Source organism: Ornithodoros turicata, chromosome 4, assembly GCF_037126465.1.
Source record: "Ornithodoros turicata isolate Travis chromosome 4, ASM3712646v1, whole genome shotgun sequence".
Lineage (NCBI taxonomy): Eukaryota > Metazoa > Arthropoda > Arachnida > Ixodida > Argasidae > Ornithodoros > Ornithodoros turicata.
The window spans coordinates 15217908-15239758 of NC_088204.1; the positions used below are offsets into that span (position 1 = coordinate 15217908).

The 21851-nt window shown below is 46.4% G+C and overlaps 1 protein-coding gene across 2 annotated transcripts in view; it reads left to right on the forward strand.

The window, feature by feature from the left end:
• LOC135391165 (GTP-binding protein Di-Ras2-like) overlaps positions 1 to 21851 on the forward strand; it is a 63645-nt gene that overhangs the window by 18481 nt on the left and 23313 nt on the right. Inside the window, exon 1 of one of the 2 annotated variants that reach the window (XM_064621290.1) lies at positions 14969 to 15189. The exons of the other annotated variant lie outside the window; for it this stretch is intronic. Coding sequence (XP_064477360.1) covers positions 15180 to 15189 — 10 coding nt within the window. The 5' untranslated portion in view covers positions 14969 to 15179. Of the gene's footprint in view, positions 1 to 14968; positions 15190 to 21851 lie in introns of those variants that run through there. 2 annotated transcript variants of the gene reach the window in all.

A 21851-nucleotide genomic window follows, 5' to 3' on the forward strand; every position in this document is an offset into this window, starting at 1 on the left:
TATAAGATGCGCACGATAAGAGTTGAGACGGCAACTGCCGGCAGAACCCTTCGGAGGACGTCATATTTACCACGGCGAGACCTTTCTTAATGGCCATCAGCAAAAAGGAACGGCAAAGTAAACCTAACCGAATGGGAAGATTCTTAATACAAACGCGAATGGCTCTGTACACCGGAATTGGACGAAAGCTGCGCTCTTAAGACTCAATAATGCGTTGCCATGACTACAATACGGCACAGTTCCTCGTCTTATTTCCGGAACATCCTTCCATCGGAGACGAGTATATGAGAGTCGTAGAGAGGTTACGAGCGATCAATTACATTATGGAAAGGTTGCGTTACTCCGACGAATGGCTGTACATGTATTCTCATAAAGGTGACTTCCTTTATGGATTGGTGGAGTCTGTCCATTTCTTGCAGTGAATATTCGTCACGCTTCGATGTATCATCGCGAAGAGTGTTCACAGTGATGCTGGAATATGTCTTCGTGTTATGCAAGCAAAAAGAAGAAACCGGCGTTCCCAAAGGGGAAAAAAAAAAAAAATAATCGCAAGCTCCTAGTCGGTTGTGTTGCACAGCGCTGCACGGTACAGTGCTGTACAGTGTCAAGTGCTGTACACTTTCACGAGAATTAAATCGGAGAATTTCACGAGAAATAATTTCAGGGCTAATATGTATATGTATACGGGGTCAGCTAAAATGGCGTCAAATGGCCTACGTTGTCGTGCGTCCGTGTTCGAAACTTGGAATCCTATACAAAATATTTCGTAATAAACACGTGTCGTTCCAAATCGGCTAATTTTCTAATTTCTTGGAACATATGCTACATTCGGCAATGTTATGAAAGTGGCATAGCGTCATCTTGCTTGCCGTTTTCCTGCGTACCGCATGTGGAACTGACAAGAAGCTGCTTGTAGCAGCTCTTGGAGCAGGAAAAATCCGGTTTGGTAGCAACTTTTACAGACCATGGAGCAGAGTGTACCAACTCCAAATTTCCTTGCTTATGGTGTAAGCTATGTCCTACGTCAGAAACTTTTAGTTGACAAAAGACTGCGTGAAACACTAAGCTCGCGTGCTCTTATATATGCAACTAAATAGAAAACGTTCCAGGCACACAAACCATCCTTTATTTAGAGAAAGGACAAATCACTAAATTTTACATGAATGAATAGTAAATACAGCTATAGAAGTATCATTCGTTACAGTTTCGCAGGGCTTCAAGGTTTGAAAGAGTTGGAGCGTTCGAGTGCCGTCGCATTTCGAACACAGTGACAACGAAGACAAGATTACGTGCGTGTAAATCGTGACCAGCCGCGACAAAATGTGTCAACCGAAAACAATTAATTACTGCAACAAATGACCCGATTCGGTGGCAGATTTTTCTCTAAGAGGTGTCCACTGAAGGTCCCAAAAGGGGATAGTACCCATCTTAATGCCGACAGCGCCCTGCTTTAGAAGTTATGTTTTTTTACGAAACTCATTTGAATTTTTATTTCAATAATGAGCGCCTCCCACACATTCACACTGCGCGCAGCTTGTAGGCGTTATCGGACAGATACTTGTAAAAAAGAAAGTTCGTCGACTAGTGCACCCGTTCGCGCACCCGTCCGGAGTTGTATTTAGCCCGGGGATTTAACTGAAACACCCCGCATAGCTTAGCTGTGAAACAGCATGTATAGAGCTCATGCGACTACATGATGATGATGATGATGATGATGATGATGATAATGATCCGGATGTTTCCCTCTTGCTCCTCCGTGATACCCAGTTAAGGTGTACACTGTTAAAACAGAACTTCACCATGCAGCACGCTCCTAGCCAACCATCATACCGAATGATATCATTCTGCGTCATGATTTGTTCCAAACCGTGGGGAGGCGCCTATCTAGGACAAGATAATCTGTCCCAGGTAGGCGCCTCCTCCCATTTTCACCAAATCAATGCACAGAATGATATCATTCGGAATGATGGTTGGCTAGGAGCGTGTTATGTGGTGAAGTTCTGTTTTAACAGTGTACCGTGGGTACGTGGGCAACGAGCAAGTCTTGATACGTATTGTCCCGGGTGTAGTGTTTGCGTCGAACAGGATTTCTCAAAGCTCAGAGCGATTAACAGCAAGGAAAGATCACGCATTACAGATAGTAACGTCTCTATATGTACGCCCGCATGTATCGAATACGGTTTAGTGTGATTGGGCCTGCCTATAATATTCTGTTCTTACCGAGCTGAAGAAATCAGTTATGTTCAATAAATCCTACTTCCTCTCTATAGCTATGTTCAGAGTTACCTGTGGTGGTATCACTCAGCCCTTTCCTCTTTTTCTTTTCTTTTTGTTCGCTTCTGACTTCTCCTGTGAACTCCGGCAGTCCATTCCTCTCCTTGAAACCTCCGAAAAACTCCAAAACTGAACATTCCGAATTTTCTAAAAACTGAGAAAAGAAAAAGGGTAAACACACACGCTAATTTTTGTCAAATGAAAACTAAGAAAAGTCGGAACCCCAAGTATAATTACGGATCCGCGTTTTCGAATTTATCCGAAAAAGTCCGAAAAATCCCGTTTGGGGGGTTCCTGTAACCGATAGCTCATCTATAAACGTCGAGATATCTTCGCATCGTGGACGCGGTAAGGAAGTGTGGCCCCCTTGACACAAACGCGCATGGAGGCACCTTGACGCCGGAGTGACTGAGTAGGGTACTCTATTTAACGATTCAGCTCGACACGAGGGCATTTTAAGGTCATTTCGGCGACTTCCCAGGTCTACTTGGAAAACGTCCGCGCCTGGAGTTTTCCTTTGCCTTGTTCCGTAAATCCTACGTCCCCTCTTCATCAAAGTCGACAAAGGAGCACAGATGAGCGCGGATAACATTGACAGTGTACGCATCCGCACTGTACCCGCGCACGTAATATGCGCGACCGCATCCGCAACAGCGCTAGTTGAAATAGGTGTATCCGCATTCCCAACCGCGTCGATATTGAGCATATCCGCACATCCGCAGTTTTTACTTATCAGTATGTAAACTACTCAGGAACATTGTGTCGTTCATATTTGTGCAATAAAATGCAGTTAAAGGCACAACAACGCAAAGGATACACACTTCGACACCATTTTTGGATTCTTTGCGTCAATTGTGGCTCCACCTGGGGGACGTCGACAGAGAGACTAATGCTTATTTCCGGATAAAATGCGGATACCCACTCGTACCGCGGTAGTCCGGGGGTTTGTCCGCACCTTATCGGTGCGGATTTCAAGACATCATATTTCTATTCGCACACCATGATGTAGCGCGGATCCGCGAGTATAACCGCACCCGCGCACACCGCTAGACAACTGTCTTCTTTAAAGGTAAGCTGTAGTGGTGTTCAACTTAAGAGGGAAAATAAATTTAGTCCGTCAGATCTCAAAATATTACTGCGCCGCAGATAGGATGGCTGGACACAGAGAGTTCACGCTCGCGCCTCCGCGAGATGATGTAACTCATCATACTCACTCTGTTTCCGTATTGGCTGTTAAGACTGACCACATGACACTACGCTGCGTGGTGGCGCTGCGGTATTTCTCCTGGCGCTCTATTGTGTCCCCTTATCTCTAACGGCGTATGTAGTTGACGGACGAAATTTCTTTTCCTTCTTAAGTTGAACACGACTAAAGTTGTTGCGACGCAAAGAACAAGATGGGTCGCAAGCGAAAACTGCCTTTCGACTATGTCAAGGAATATTCGGATCTCGAGATGTTCGCGACTGTGATACAGATCTCTTTGTCCTCGAGTTTTGCCGCATATCAGGGACTCTATGCTCGCTGATTGTGTAGATAACTTGATGCGTCAGGAAACCTAAAAATCGCTCTTATTTGACAACGGAGTCCCCGCTGCCCAATAAGAGCGTTGTATTAGCTTTCTCGACGCATCAGCGAGCATAGCGTCGCCGTAAGCGTTTTTGCAAGGCAGCCTCTCATTCTTTTTTTGTGTCGTTTCTTTTTCTCCGAATATAAACCTAGCTGTAAAAACATAAACAACGAAAATCACCGAATTTTCCGAAAACAATAAGCTCCTGTAAACACCTTCCGAACATGCCAAAAAATAAACTCTGAAACCCCATAATCCTAAAGGTATAATTATTTGAACACGATGGAAATTGATGTTCTGAGGCCGGAACACAGAAGAAGGACAAACACACAAAGCCTCAAGTGCCTAAGAACAATGAATGAAGAAGGAAGGAAGTCACTGAAAAGGTTCGCCAGCTGTAGGATTCGAACCCACATCTTCTGGATTACCGGTCCAGGGCTCTACCCATTGAGCTAAGCTACTAAGCTAGCTACTACTAGCTATAGCTACTAGCTAGCTAAGGCCTTGAAAACCACTGAGGAAGCGTGTTAGCTGTTCTACTTTTTTAAAGGATGAGCTACCTAGGATAATTGTATCCACAGTGTACGACACGCCACTCTACATATGGGAATTCTACAAGGAAGTTGCTGACACTATACACTTCCTCGCCAGGCGGTCTTCGTATGAGTTCATCTTCCAGGCCTCGCGTCGGTCCCTGTATTGGGCTGTTGTTGACTCTCTTTTTCCCCTTCCTTTCTACCGGCAGCTTTTCGGCTCGGGTCCCGGGGAGGATGTGCTCGTGCGAGTGAGGAAGATGCCTGTAGAAGCTAAGGTGAAATACTTTTTCTTCCACCTACACACAGGCATCCTACCTGTGCGCGCTTGACTGCGAGAACGAGGTTTCTTCGTGGCATTCAATAACTACAACTGTAGAGTCTGTCCAAAGGAGGAGACCATCGAGCATGCTTTCCTGTCATGCAGGGATGCTTTCTTCTTCTGGGACATGTTCCAGCGTGCCTTCAAGAAGAACATATGTCTGAGTGCGCGAGCTATTCGGTACCTCCCTATCCGACCAGGCGACGGGCTCCCGTGGGACGTACTTATTTTGTTAGGTTTGTACTCGTTGTGGATATCTCGTCGTATTCGAGACCGCAATGGTCGTCCAGTCTGCTCCTGGCCTGTCGTCAGGAGGTACGTGACGTCACTGTGTAGGTTTCTCTTCTCCCGAACAGGTAGTGCGGAGTATCCTACACTCTTAAAAATGAACTTCACCGCATGGCACGCTCCTAGCCAACCATTATCTCGAATGATATCGTTATCTGCCCTGATTTGTTGAAAACAGGGGGCGTACGCCATTTCTGTGACACTTATGCTGTTCATAATTGTCACAGAAAAGGCGTACGCCCCCTGTTTTCAACAAATCAGGGCAGTTAACGATATCATTCGAGATGATGGTTGGCTAGGAGCGTGCTCTGCGGTGAAGTTCATTTTTAAGAGTGTATCTGGCTCAAAGTACTTGAGCTTGTTCTGTCAAGCCCCACGGGGTATTAATGGACTGATCCTGGTCCTCAAATCACACCCACGCTTTTGTACATATACTTCATCTCAAGCATGTATTCTTGTGTCATCCCTCTCAATCACATACCGCAACTTGCATTGTAAATGACATCGACGTCTTGAGCTGTAACAGTGTGAAATAAAACGTTCTTGAAAAAAAAGTGTTAGCTTAGCTCAATTGGTAGAGCCCTGGACCGGTAATCCAGAAGATGTGGGTTCGAGACCTAGAGTTGGCTAACCTTTTCGGTGACTTCCTTACTTCTTCATTCGTAATTATTTATCGGCCTCGATGGATCAGCTGGTATAGCGATCCTGTGAGATCCCAGTTTCGAACGCATGCGACGAACAAACTATCACTGGTCCTTGAAAACGGGAGGAATCGGTACTCGTAAACATGGATCTGAAGTTGAAGGTACGACGCTTTCTGTGCCTCTATACACGGCAAACTTAATGCATTAAACGGAATGACATTTACTTCACCTCCTGACCAACCATCATCTCGAATGACGTCGTTATCTCCCCTGATTCGTTGAAAACAGATGGCGTACGCCTTTTCTGTTACAATTATGTTCCGCATAATTGTCAAGGCGTATACAAATTATAGGTCAAGGCGTTTACACACTCTTCAAATAGAACATGGCCGCTCCAGATGCTCTTAGCCATCATCCTGAATGACATCCTATTCTCAGCTGATTTCTTTAAAATGGGAAGAGTACGCCTCTTGGTGACATTTATGCAGTTACATTAATTGTCATAAAAAAGGCGTGCGCCCTGCAGCGATAACGGTGTCATTCGATTGCACCGGAAAAGCTTGAAAAAAAAAAAAGTCCGTGTAATCAGTGTGCCCTGGAAGAGTGAGCCCAAATTTCCTCACTCATCGCCACTTGTTTGTTTGTTTATTAACTTTGCTATTTTACATTGTTTATTGTTGGAGTTAGAGTTGGAATTAGAAGTTGGAATTGTTCATTCTATTTTATTTATGTTGTATTGTTGTGTTTGTTGTTTTTAGAGACGCACGGTACATCTCGCAGCACAGTGTCATCGAAGCAATACAAAAGGAATCAAAACATTTACTCCCACAACGCTTCGTAATGCGATATCACATTTCTCGCTCTATTTTTAGACATCCAAAACACCCAGGTTCGTCCTGTCAAAACATCCCGGGGGCAACACAACCTATACGTCTTAGTAACCGAAGCAAAGAATCCACAGATCCCCGGCAGAAACTAGCCCAGCAACGGCACATAACACCGTGCGTCCGTCGTGAACAATGGAGACCCACACCTGATCACACAGAAAGGGAGAGCTTCTCTGTATGGCTTACGGCACCGCAAGCATAACATCCTTCCAGAGCATGATATGTGGAATCTAGAAACGAGGAAACGCATAAGGCAACGCAGCAGAGGAGAAAATAGCCCACGCTTTCTTTCGTGTGAAAGGTAGAAACACAATCTTTTCCGCCAACCTTGCCATCGATCCATTGAGGCAATAAATTTGTAAACAGACGAAGAAAGGAAGCGATCGAAAGAAAGAAAGAAGACGAGAGAGGGAGAGAAGACGCCAACTAGTGAAGTGTGTGTGTGTGGGGGGGGGGGGGGGGGGGGGCTATATTTGGAAGGAGGTAAATGATTCATCAGCCCGAGTTATGTGTTTTACTTAGTACTAACACGTTCTTCAAGGTACCCGAGTATGTTGATGACTCTATAACATACTAGTATTGAGTAAGATTGTAGTTATCCGTTATTCGTGACACTGATATCGATTCTTTTCTTGCTGAGGCAAAAGAAATGACATTCGAGCTTTTACTGCATCTTGTTGCGAGGTTCACGCATACGTAATGTACGCGTATCGATATCGTCCTATATTGCTATTGTCGGTGATGCAAGTTACACTCCATAAAAACGGGACTTCACCACATAACAGGCTCAAGGACAACCGGCGCACAAAACTATACCATTCTCACTCTACATTTGGGGAGTGAGCTGGGCATAAGCATTTGTGTGTGTTTGTGAGAGAGAGAGAGAGAGAGAGAGAGACCTCTAGCGTATTTATCCCACAGTGTCCCAGAAAAGGCGTTTGCCTGCAATTTTTAGCAGATATCAGGAGGTAGAGAGACATCATTCTGAATGTTAGACGGTGTTAAGTGGTGATGTTCTATTTTCTACGACCGTACAAGCGATAAGACGACATCCCTTATAGCGATTACTTCAGTTTAGCGAACTAAGACCAGTTAGAATAGGATTCCTGTATGCGGTCGACTCCTTACAGCGTTTGGCCATCGAAGTTCCTTCACATGCACTACATATCGGATACGGGACTGGTGCGTCAATGCTGGTGCGGTGCTCTTAGGTGAATCACACCAAGTGGACACCCCTGTTATCATTTTGGATAGCACTATGTGCGTTTGGTAACAGTTAACAACAAATACAGAGTAGCAGGTGTTAATTTTTTGTGATCAAACTCTCTGCGTTACTTTTTTTACATAGCCCTCTCTAACGTCAGGACTTTAACTGACCTTTAAAAGTAACGAAGCACTCAAGCCGAACTAGCATCAATTTGTCTCAAAGTAGTATCGCAATTACAGCTGTTTCCATGTGACAACAAGCGATGCTACATTTTGTCATGAACGGCGCGTTAAAAATTACAAATAAAAGCATGAGATCCCGATTCCGTGAACACGTGTCGTGGCAGGGCTGTCTTCTCTCCACAGGATGCAAATTCCATATTGAGAGAGACGCGAGAAATTTCGCACACATACCGAAGTTATCTCTTCCTTGCGCGCAAAAGCAATAATGCATTCCCGTTCTCTGCGAGCAACACTCCATCAAACTGAGGTTCTGTTTAGTATTCGCCGCAACAAATTCCCTCGAAAGCAAAGTTGAACCGTGTGTAATATGTTGAAGGCCTCCCGTATGAGTCTTCCGCTTGCGTTGAAAGCAATTCCGGAAACTCTAATCTCCGTCTTCCATCACCTTCGCCTTTTGAAAAAAAAAAAAAAAAACAGAAACCAAAGCCGGAAATCACGGCAGCATCCGAGCCAAGCCGACAAATTACGAGCCAGAGCGATTTTTTTTTTCTAGAGAAATGTATATCGCGAACACCATTAAACCGCCGGTCACGTTAACAAAGGCAAGCCGTAACGTTTGTATCGTTAAACTTTCCCCTTGTAAGCGCAGAAAGAAAAAAAAAAAAAAAGAAAGAAAGAAGGAAATTGCAGCAGAAGGCAGCCTGATACTATGCGGGGTCGACGACCTGCGGTGATTGGTTGAGCCGCGAACACGTCACTTCCGGCTCATTCGTCTGCTTTTGGATTGGGTGGCGTTGATTCCGGGCGTCCATTCCGCTATCTCCGAGACGAGATGACCCAAAGCGTATTATGTCTCCTTTCATTTTCTCTCCCTTTTAAACGCCTTTTAAAACTAATAAACTTTGGCCTGAGAATAAACGCCAGGAAATTTTTACGTGGACCGAAAACAAAACTGCGAACTAAAGTGATTTTCCGTGTTCCACCAAAGTAAGGCTCTTAGAGATGGTTTAGGGTTTGGGCGACGAAAACGTGAAAGGCCCCTTTAGAAAATGGAGAAGCCGCTGGAAAGTTGACAATAATGTAACGCCGACATCTGGGCTTTGATGCTCGAAAAATGAAGATCAATGTCAATAAGTGATGCGTCGCAAGAAAAAAAAGAACGAAAAACTTTCGAAAAACAAAATAGTTCGGGAATCGGTCCTCATTCTGTCAGAGCTTGCACTTATGTTCGTTGCACTAGTTTTTATAAAGCATTCGAAGAAATGTTTCGGAAAACAGAACGAGAGAGAGAAAAAGGTATAGAGACGAGTTTTGTTTTCCTAACAGCCAGCTCCGCCGCATCTAAACCGTTATTGCAGAGAAGTATGCTTTACAGTAGGATTAACAGCTCGCCTTTTGGGCGGTTTAGTGTTTTCTTGCTTGCGCATCGCTACAGCTGCGTTCGCAATGTTTCAAAGTCAAGCAGAAACCGGTGCTTACAGTGAAGAAAGTCGGGGCTTGTTACAACGCAGAACATGTACAGCCAGCGGCAACGGAAGTATGAAATCAGCACCAGGTCATTTGGACAAGGAATAAAAGTTAGAAACGCGAAAACAACGTCATATTCCTATTCATTTGCCTAGATTCCTCATACTAAAATCTTCCAAATCTGATGTGTTTTTAATATTGCACAGCGACGCTTGCGCAATTCACTTTTCAACTGACCGCTGCGGCTTTAAAGCGAGAGCGTTATGGGTCCCCTCAACGAAGGCAACCCTGTATAGCCGACCGTAAGAGTTGTGGACAGAAGAACAACGTACAACGCCATCGAAACACCGTGTTTGCTGTCGCGGTGAAACCTGATGACGAGAGCGGTCACAGTAACAAAGCAAAACAAATTAAAATGTTTTACAAAGCACTGAAACACTTTCAACAAACTTCAGCGGAATTACAAAAAAAAAAAGAGAAAAAGAAAAAGACTTTCGCCAAGAATTTACCGCCATCCGTGGCCCCACATCACTACCCTACTACCACATTTAAAAGCGTCAGGCACAATGTCCAAGAGATGCAGCCTATAGTGTCACTGAATAGCTTCAGAGTACTGCAACTGCTGTACAAGTTCCATGCCAGGGGGCGCCGTGTGGGGACGCCATATTGAGTTCGTCTGCTATATGTTAATGTCAGATCCCGTCTGTAGACGTTCGTTCTTTCTTCTTTATTCGACCACGCTTTTGCGTCTTCGTTGACGACAGTGGATCGAAGCCCTCTAAACAAAATCGCACGTGCTGTTACGGTCAACGCGCTGCAATTCGCGATGTGAAATAAGTTTGCCGCAGCATACGGTCGTTTTGCCTGGACGGAAAGAAACGGCACCCTCACTAGAGTCACTGAATAGCTTCGCTCAGAGTATTGCATTCCTTTTTTCCGGCACTATGGGTGCGTTCCACAACTAACCCTCGAGTAGGAGTTGGTCACGTGACAGAGTTGTACCACGTGACCATGGGAGTAGGTTGTGGAACGGGCGCGAGTACGATTCTCAACATGGCGCCAGCAGACGACATTGACATTTGGGCCCCGCGACATAGGAACCGCTCTCCGCTGCTTCGTTTTCATGTTCGCTGCTTCGTTTCGTGTTGACTTCGGTATGGGGACATCTGCGTGGGTACGTAAAGCATTCACGCCACGAATTGGGGTATTTACCGCACGTTCCGAGAAAGGGTAGCGCTGTTCTCGTCCGCAGCTACACTCTTAAAAATGAACTTCACCGCATGGCACGCTCCTAGCCAACCATTATCTCGAATGATATCGTTATCTGCCCTGATTTGTTGAAAACAGGGGGCGTACGCCATTTCTGTGACACTTATGCTGTTCATAATTGTCACAGAAAAGGCGTACGCCCCCTGTTTTCAACAAATCAGGGCAGTTAACGATATCATTCGAGATGATGGTTGGCTAGGAGCGTGCTCTGCGGTGAAGTTCATTTTTAAGAGTGTAGCTCTGAAACGCACAGAAACAGGTTTCGACCTTCACATACAACGATCTGATGTGTGTTTTACGTATGGTTCCGTTCATGTTGCTCTGAAGAAAACATCAGGTCGCAAAATTCGCACTGTAACTTTCCTGGGTCCGCTATGATGCTGCCGAGACGACCAGCAGCAGAAGCAGTAGATTTCAATGCAGACGACAGCCCTGACGTCACTACTCTTACCTACTCCCCTCTGATAGGGAGTAGAGCGAGTCGACCTCGGGTAGCTACTCTCGAGTAGGCAACCCGCTTTTGGAACGGGGGTCGCGACGTTATCGGGTAGGTTTTGGAACGCGGAGAGTAGCTACTCCCTACTCTCGGGTCGACCCGGGTGAGTTCTGGAACGCAGCCTATGCCGACAGCCGTCTGGCCACATTTAGAGCGCCGCTCTCCCATTGGACAAAATCTGCAACGCGGCGGCATTTTGTTGACACGTCAGTGGAACCTCACACTCTTAAAAATGAACTTCACTCCGTAGCACGCTCCTAGCCAGCCATCATCCCGAATGACATCGGTCTCGCCCCTGATTTGTTGAAAACGGGAGGCGTGCACCTCTTATGCTGTACATAATTGGTACAAAAAAGGCGTACGCCACCTGTTTTCAACAAATCAGGGGAGAGAACGATGTCATTGGAGATGATAGTTGGCTAAGAGAGTGCTATGCGGGGGAAGTTCATTTTTAAGAGTGAGCGGTTCCACTGCCGTGTCAACAAAATGCCGGCGCGTTGCAGATTTTGTCCAATGGGAGAGCAGCGACCTCAACGTTGCCAGACGGCTCTCGGCATAGTGCAAGGGAAAGGGAATGCAATGCTATGAGCGAATCTATTCAGTGACGCTAATGCAGCTTTTTCTCTCTCTTCTTCTTCTTTTTTCATTTTTATCGCGTTTTTAGATACATTTGCTTGACGCTATTAGTAAGCAATTAGTTCTTCTGACCGGTCTTAATGGTCGGTCTGTTTTCGTGAGAACAGCAAAAGGCGACACGAGTTTACATACATTGTCAGCAGGGGTACCACAGGGGAGCGTACTCAGTCCTTTACTTTTCAATGCTGTCATGGCTGCCCTGCCTCGTCTCTTGCCCAAAGGGGTATTTGTTAGTCTCTACGCAGATGGCATCTGCATATGGTCATCGGGAAAGCAGTGGCCTGCTTTACAGCGTCGCCTTCAGACTTCACTTGATCGCGTAGTGCACTTCCTCCTGGAGAGAGGCATGGACCTGTCTTCAGAAAAGACTGTAATGCTGCCTTTTACGCGTCGCCATCATAAAAGATTTCAGCTACAAATTGGTCATCATCAGGTACGTCGTGTACCACATCACCGCTTTCTCGGCGTTACTCTCGACCGGAGTTTGTCATGGATAGCGGAGGTGCGCTGTCTAAAAGCAAGAGCTCAGAGCTTAATGTTCTTCGTTACTTATGCGGTTCCCGGTGGGGCACATCTCCTCGGGCAATGCTCAGCGTTCACCGAGCTCTTATAAGTCAGATAGTTGCGCATCACATTCCCTTGCTACACAACCTCCCTGTTACCACGGAGAAGGTGTTAGAGTCTATCCTAGCAAAGGGCGTCAAACTCTGTCTTGGCCTTCCTCGAGCAACGTCAAACGCTTTAGCCATGGCAGAAGCACGGGAACCACCTGTATCATCAGTTCTCAGGATGCAAGAAACGTTCCGCCACTACGTGCGGTTGGCAACGCGTCACCATCGCCATCCTCAGCTTCGAGCCATTATGAGTCTTCACCACTTTTCTTTTACCCAAGCTATCCAGACACAACGTGGTCTTATTCCGAAACACAAGCCACATGCATTACCAGATATCCCAACATGGGTCCTGCAGCCTCCTGACGTAAGAACTAGTGTGCCTGGACTCCCGGGAAAGAAGGATATACCAACGCATGTTCTTCGTCAGTTCAGTCTTGAGCAACTAAACAGCCCCGCAGGCAGGATGCAGATTTTCACGGATGCCTCTACGACATCATCCGGCTCCTCGTGTGCATTTGTTATCCCGGAGGCGAATATCGAGAGAGCGGTGCGGCTGTCTCACGTCACCTCTGCAACGGCCGCTGAACTTTATGGAGTCCTCTTGGCAATAAGTTTCATCAACTCACAACCTTCAGTTGCTCGCTGGATCATATATAGCGACTCAAAATGTGCGTTACAGACCCTATCTACCATGTTTACTACAGGATCTCTGGCAACAGCAGCACAAGGTGTCTTACACGCACACCATGCAGCAGTTTTAAAAGGTCATGACATCCAAATGCAGTGGATCCCTAGCCATTGTGGCATTGCAGGTTGTCGAGGCTGTGGACGCTGCTGCACGCCGGGCTCTTCAACTAAGGCGCGCCCAGGTGATGCCCATTTATTTCACCAAGGGTGACGCGGGGCGAATGCTGAACGAGTTCAAACAACGAACGTGCAACACCTCCTGGTTAACAGGATCGGCTCGGGATTCGCTTCTGTACAAGGTCGATCCAGAATTACGCTTTCGAGTACCACCTTCCTTTACGCGACAAACGACAACTGTCCTACATAGGCTACGGCTCAATGTACCGTACAGCGCACGTCTCCTCTTCAAAATCGGAAAGCGAGACTCTCCGAATTGTAGTGAGTGTGGCGTTGTAGAGGATGTAGAACACATCCTTCTCAGGTGTCAGAAATACGTCGATGCTCGAAGGGCATTAGAGACAAGCCTCTCTCGTGTGGACTCCCGAGCCTTCGACATCACGAAACTGTTAGGTCCTCCTTCGTCCGACAAGGCGCTAAGGGCACTTGAAGACTTTTTGCATGCAACCGGGCTTATGGACGTCCTATGACACGGTGAATGTGTGATGTGTCCTGTGTGTGCCCCCGGCGATTCCGCCACTTTACTCTCACTTGGGCGCGCTCACTTGAACTTTTGACCTACATGTTGAACTCCATTATCATCTCTGTTGGTCTCTGGACATCATCCCTTTGTGTTTTCATCATCTCATCATCGGTTTGAACTTTCTGTATTAAGTGTACTGGGGTAGCCAGTTTGACTTCGTCGAAACTCACATCTCCATTTTTTTCTTTATTCACATCACATCACATCACATCACATCTTCTGACCGGTCGAAGTGCACTTTGACGATATGTACTTAATGCGGCCCCTAACGAGGGCCCACAAATGAAATGGTAACGAAATCACGTAAATTAACGTGTACATTCCGGGGTGACCCCGCATGATACCTAACCCTCTAAGTTAGAAAGTGGATCCATCAGGCTTGGGAGACTAAAATTTGGTTTTGTTGTTAGGTCGGGCTTGAAAAAGGCTGTCGTCATATTTCCCAAGATAACGCTTTCTGCTGTTTACACAGAGTACCTGTTCGATGAGGGAAACGCAGTCAACATAAAGGTATTGACCTTTTTTTTTATTGCGGTGCGCTACACTACAATACTTAATATAAAAGAATGCAGCGCTTTCTGCGGGAGTCTACATTTCTCCAGGCGCAAAAGCACTTTACACCTGAAGAATTGTAGACTGCTACATGACAGGGGGGAGGGGGGGGGGGGTGCTTCCGCAGAACTAACACAGAAAGCTTCATTGTTTGATATTCATTGTGCCTGTACCATTGAGGACGTGTCACAAAAATACGTACCCCCAGGTTTTTCACATGTCAGGATTGATAACGGTATCGGGACAGAGAGACTCAGAGAGCCTTGCCTCGCCGTTTTGTGTAGCGTTGACTAAAAAGAGTAATAAAAGTAAAAGAAATTTACTCCGTTGTCGGGATCACCTTCTTCTGCCAAACGTACGACAACAACCCGGATCAACTGATGACGTCGTTCGACGACTCACAACACACACTTCATCGAGCATCCTATTACACCCCTTATAAGTACATATTACGAACAGCACGAATATCCGTAGTGGAGTCCTTTCTACATCCTGTCTCGATAACACCAGCAGGTCCAGCCAGCCGAGTAATTACTCTTGTCAACTAGAAGCGGAAGTGACGTTACAGGGACAGACTGCAGCTAATAGAAATACGTGCCCACGTCCTCCTGATCTCGTTCTTATCTGGAACCCTTTTCCTGGCAAGGCACATAGCCAAACCATATAGTAAGCAAATCTCTGCGGAGCTTTCTGAGAAACTGAAGTGTGAGGGCGTCATTATAGGCGAGCAGGATCTTGGGCATCCGTTATCTGAAGAAAGCAGATAACGTGGAAACAGCTGCTACTTTCTCTGACGTCAGAAGATCGCTCTTGATCTTGCACTGTAGCGAATTCTAGGAGGGAAAGAAGGAAAATGGCGATGGGTAAGACATCATCATATATTCTGTATGCGGTGCAATTTATTATGACGCAGAAGGAAAAGGCCTAGCGGTGCGCTTCTTCCGTTGTATTTTTCGAGAGTAGGTCAGAGGGCAAACTACGTATGTAGTGCTGTCAGGAACGTTTGCTTGTTTCGTGGAGAAAAGGTGGGGGAGGGGGGGGGCAGTGGCGTGGCCAAATGCTCATGGTCGTGACTGACCACCGGCCCTGTCGTCTGCTACGGCATATCTTGTGGTTGAGTCGCAGGATATTCCCGACGGTTAGAAGAGCACGAAGAGGCATGACTGGAATATCGCGAGCGAATGAAGAGGAATGAATCATAATGAATATCGGGAGTGCGAACTGCGCAATATGACAGAAGACACCATCGGTCCTGTCGTCTGCTGCGGAATATCTTGTGACTGAGTCGCAGGATATTCCCCATGGTTAGAAGAGCACGAAGAGGCATGACGGGAATATCGCGAGGAATACGAATGAAGAGGAATGAATCATGATGAATATCGGGAGTGAAGTAGTGCACAACGTAGCACAGGACACCATTGGTCCTGTCGTCTGCTACGGAATACCTTGTGGCTGAGTCGCAGGACCCATGGTGAGAAGAGCACGAAGAGGCATGACGAGAATATCGCGAGGAGTACGAATGAAGGGAATGTATCATGGTGAATATCTGGAGTGGAGTACTGCACAACGTCGTCCTTTACGGAATATCTCGTGGCTGGGTCGCACAATATTCCCCATGGTTAGAAGAGCACTAAGTCGTCTGCTAGGGAATATCTTGCGGCTGAGTCGCAGGACATTCCCTGTGATTAGAAGAGCACGAAAAGACATGGCGTTGAGTGTTCTGGGGAATGTCGCTCGCGTCAACACACGAAAAATGCCTGTCACAGGAGATTCTAGCTGTGCTAGGAACTCAAAAGAAAAAGGAAATTGTAAAAGAATTAGAGATAAGGTCCGCGGAACAGAACTCATTTACGGCACTTGATAGCTCGCCCAGCTTAGTGATTTCAAGATTACCTTTAAGCGAGCACAGACATCTTAAATTACGCGAAGCCCGCTCTCATTAGTACCATTAATGATGCCACATATAGTCACCATGCCGCCGAAGTGAAGTTAGTCACTTAAAAACGGGAAAGTTTGTCAATCAAGTTAGCAGCACGGGGTACACCGTGTCTTTAGTTCCCCTTACAAGTGACGTCAATGGTCGACGTTAATTATGCTGGTCGCGTCTATCGGGTTTTATGCATTTCGTGACGCAATTAAAATCAAGGGATGAAGAACGAAAACCTGACACATCGGTAGAGTTTATCAACGCTACCGTCTAGACATGAACGGGTATGCACCCTAAAAACCGTACTTTACCCCGTAATACCCCTGAGCACTGGCAGTCCTAATGATCTTTGAAGTCAATGGACATCGAACATGCGCGATGGGCCACCCAGCACGTAACGTACTAACCACCACTCGCAGACCATTGAATCTAGCGTTGCTTGAGGTGTTAGCTAGATAGTTAGTTCCAGTACCTAAACGCTTTACAGGGAGGGCGCTTAGTTCAAGTACCTCAGGAGTAACATCTGGCTGTCGCCAGAAAGTTCAGCATTGACTATTTGGTTCCCACTGCACTACACCATTGATGGCAGATTGCTTTTCAATGCTTGTGTTCTTCGCTCCCAATCTCGCAGATGGCGCTTGGTGTTTGCGCTGGGCTGGTATATATACAGGGTGTCTCAGATAAATCCCGGGCTGAATAATTCGGAAACGGCGCCATCTATCGGGAAATTTTCTTTTTTGTTACCGTCTCTGAGATATCGTCCACCAGCCACGCAGTGTGAAATTGATGTGCGCACTTTCATTAATTAGCTAAAAATAAAAATCAATTACCCGGAAATGACAGCTTTCAAAGTACGCGTCCGACGGTACAGCGACATCTGCTACACCATTGGGGAACTTGAGTACATACCCCTCAGAGGAAAAAAAAAAAAAAAATCATCGGGTCTAGTCATTTTCGCGAGTAATTAATTAGTTTCGGTTTACATATTTTTCTCGCGTAGGACCGCAAACACAAGTTCTTTCACATTGCTATCCGCCTCGGAATTACGTGTTCTTCCGCATGCTTGGAAGCAGGGAGTGCTGATAGAAAAGGTAACAGCCGCAGAACCCGCTTCGCCAACCTTCCATCCTGTTTATCTGATTGATGTACAGTCTGCTCTATGGGGCCGTCGTGTAGTCGAGATAACGTGCTTTTATCGCCAAAACAAAGAATGTACGCACGAAACAAACAAGCAAAACAAAGGAGTGAAGCGGGGATTCTGTTGTTGTCCTGAGCTTTCGCACCATGAAATAACAAGCCTTCTGACCAATTGTCCTTCTATTCACTCTCAATCTCGAAGCAGGAGAAATTATGCGTATCATGCCATTTCCCCACTTGGTTTCGCTTCTGTAATGCCATATTCTCTGAATGTCCATAGGCGACCGTTGGACGATGTATCGACGGTGGTTGGCCGTCAACGCGCATTGGCCGTCAACCGGGGAGCACGAACGTTTAGCAAGCGTTACGGGAGCGTGCCGACAACGGCAAGCCCTCTCGCCACCACCACCACTACCATCACCACCAACACCACCACCACCACGGGACAGCGAAAAGTTCAAAATCTTGCCCCTGGCCTGCGAAGTAAAAGTGCGCTGCTTCTTTCTCCTCTATACTCTGCTGCAGGTGCTGGTGCCTGCATGTAGGTCGCGTATGTCTCCAGGCCCCTCCTTTTTGACATCGCCTCCTTCCAGCGGTTCTCCTCCTTTGCTGCTATCTCTTTTCGGACGGTTCAGGTCCGGCGCACACATTTTCCGACTTTGCTATCATGTGGTCTCCTCGCTGTCCGTTCTGTCCAGGGTCGAAACTCTTCGAACCCAGTTAATTTTTATGCCTCGATATCGTATATAACGATACATCCTCCTGGTGTCTGTTCGGTACCTCTAGGGTTTCAGGGTTATAATATAATGACATCATTTGCATGCGTAGCTGTGTGAACCGCCATGGGGCTCGGCCTATACCGTATATGGGTATAACTCTTTGCAAGGTTCCACGACTGTCCCTTTCTAGCCGGTTAGACTTCGTCATGATAAGTCTCTCGTGGTAGCCTAGATATCGGGCATCATAGCGTTTATGATGACGCCTAAACACTTGTACGAGCTGCACGTTGTTAGAAAACGTTCTTGTAGGACCAATGTGGGTGGACTGTGTACATTGAATCGCGTTCACTGTGACTTCTCGAGGCTAAACAGAAAGGCCGTGCTCGATGGCTATCTTCTGCTCTCTCTAGCTATCTACATCTCATCTACATCTATGCTGCTCTCATTGCTTTTTTTATAAAATTCTGATCAGTCTTACGTGACGCACCCTATGTTGAAGAGTGTTGTAGACAGGGGGCAACCCTGCCTCAGCCCTATCGAAATAGGTAATTCTTCAGTTTTCTAGTTCCCTAGCCAGTAGATACCTATACAGTTGGAGTAGGTATCGTGAAGGAAATTAAGGATTTCATCGCTCATCCTAATCTTCCGGAGCTTGCTCCAGAGCCTCTTCTGTTGAATACGGTCATAGTCCTCTTCTAGGTCCAGGGACACCAGATGTAGTTCGGCCTTGTCCGCCATCGATGCCTCCAATCACCTGCGTCAGGGTAAAAAGGTTATCACTTCCTCGACGCCCCCTTCGAAAATCGTCCTGGGCTTCGCTGCATATGGCCTTTTTCTCACACCAGCCCCTGATTCGATCGTTTAGGATGGACATCAGGAGTTTGTAGACGTTGCTTAGTGTGGCAATTTGTCTAGGATAGTCTAACACATTACACGCTGGGTGTCGCTACAATGACCGTTTGTTATCAATGAGGCTGCCTGTGAGACAGGTGCATAACAAGCTCCTATAGCGAGTTGTCATTCCGAATGATACCGCTCTCTCTTCTGATTTGTTGGAAATGGAACACGATATACCCCTTTTTGTGACATTTACATCTATGTAAATGGCCACAGAGAGGCGAATCCCCGCTCCCCTCTCAAATCAGGAGTGATAACGATATCATTCCGTGTAGTTCTTCGCTTTGACCGTGTTTCGTGCTGAAGTTCCTTTCTTAGAGTCGAGCTACCCAGCGATAACCGCATATACCGAACGAAGTTTTTGATAACTATAGAGCTATAATTTAGACGTCTAAGGAGTCAAAACTGATGAACGGCAATAGAAGAACATACATAATTCAGCGAAGAGTCAACGTTGTACGTTTCTGCTAAGAATTACGATGGCCGTATAGTCTCCACTTCCGCAAATGGTCATGCCAACCATTGAACTTACGAGAGCAATATATTGAGCTGGTGAAATGGATTTTCCAAGAGGGGAAATAGCTGGAGAAACTTACGGCGGTCACGTATCACTGGTGCAATAAAAAAAAACAAAAAAAAACGAACGTTCAAGTGTGTGTTTGTACTGGGAAGTTTCAAAGAGGGGGGGGGGGGGGGGGCAAGCGCTTGGCGGTCCCAAAGAAGTATCGACGTCGCCCACTTCCCACGCCCAGGACCCAAACCGTGCTTTCAGTTTTGGGCGCATACGACATTTCTCCAGTATAGTGCGGGGGTCCAAAGCCGGCTTGCGTCGCTCTCGCGGTCGGCGAGATTCCGCGAGAGCGTGTCGTCTGCAAACGACTTCTATGTTACGATAGCAATTAGTTTTTACTAGTCACGACGCACTATGTTTACCAAAGACGGTTTTTCTATTTCTTGATTTCTTCTTCTTTTGCAAGTCCCGCTTGTCACCCGTAATGGCATCTCGAGCGAGGAACGCAATTGCGTGCATTATAGCCAGCTTTATATATGTTATCGGTTTTGTATATATGTTATCGGTGTATATAGGTTTGCGGTCCCATATTCTCACAGACCCTATATGTTCTAGAGCTCTTTAATGTCTGTACACGGCGTTAGATTTACCCATTTGTCATGCTTTCATATACCAACAAATTTCCACATTACGGAAATAGCGCACTTGCTCGTTACACCAAAATCAACTTTTAAAAAACTGACGTCACGTAAGACTGTGCGCACGCTCCAGTAATCTCGAACCCAATACTCCACGTTGTTCGTTCATCGCTGCGTCCTGCGAATCTAATACCTCGAAAAAGTGTTCCTGAACCGAATCTTCCACGATATCCCTCAAATTTCCGTACTTTGAATAAAACGATGCTCAGAGTCGCCATCAACGGATTTACACTGGCGGCTTATACAAGGCCGCGAGTAATGCAGCTCACTTTCCTCTCTTTCCCTCCCTCTCCCTACTGGGAATCTATTCATGTAAGTGATTCATTCTGGGAGTGCTTCGCGGCAGGACTCGTCCCCATGGCCGCATAGCCCAGTGGATTTCTCCTTGCGTTATATACGAAGCGAGATATGGGGAAACCCTGGCTTGGCTTTCCTCAGACCAATGAATAATTCATGCAGCTGCGACGCGTGGCGGCATTGGAACCTCGTGAAGAAAAATCCATATTCCGGTCCCTGGTCTGAACCGGCGTGCTGCCCTTGACATATTTCAACGAGCCAGTCGCGCTCGTCGCCAGAAACCGGACAGACAGTGTGTAGGGAATAAAATATAAATCAATACATAAAACACATAGAGAACAGTGTGGGGATGTGTCTAAATGTTGCCAGTGTACGTGATACGATATAATATAATATAAAAAAATCAGTATGTACTGGCAGTCTGGCACGAAGATGAATCGATTTAGTGCGTTCCACGCTGCCACGTGTGGCTATAGACGTGTGACGTGTTTCTAAAGCAGCCCTGCAGTGTATATTGCAAGCAGAGGCATTCGAGGCTTCTTGGCATCAATCGCTACTGACGTACTGCAGCTTTACAAGCGACTACACGAACAGGGACACCGACTGGTTTTAGAGTGGATCTCGGGCCACATCGGCATACGCGGTAATGAAGACGCAGAGTTATGAGCTACAGAAGTCTACCGCCGTCGACATAGGATCTCCACCATATTGCCAAAAGGGGATAGACGATCTTACCTGTCGGCGCTTGCAAAATTGCCAAATGCAAAATTTCCTCGCCCATGGTGGACGTGCATAATGTGTCCAAGATAGGTGCTGCCTCCCGTTTTCAACAAATGAAGAGACATAATGATATCATTCGATATATAATGGTCAGCTAAGAGCGTGTATGGTATGCGAGCGAGAAACAGGTGATTGAGAACTGCTTTGAGATATGGTATTAAGTAATAATCAAGTTTTGTCTCGAATCGGTGGCTTGGTTGGTTGGTGGAACGAAAACCGGGACTTACTGGCAGTGACGTTATACGGCAACGAAAGCGCTGACTATAAAATTCCGTTGTAAACAACTGGTCGCGAATTTAATTGAAATATTCGGCGGCACTAAGTACCACAGGAAAGCATGACACGGCACTTCGTTTATCTTTTGTCGTCTGCATGACACTTGGAGATTTTGCGTCGACCAGCAGGGCGGCGGTCGAACCACCCACGAGCACAGGCCTTGTGGATTACTGATGTTCCTGATTACCGAGTACTGACGTGATTGAGGCATTCCGCTCATGTTTACTGCTTATAGTATGTGTGTGAAACTTCTTTAGCATAGCATTTTTCACACAAACTCCGT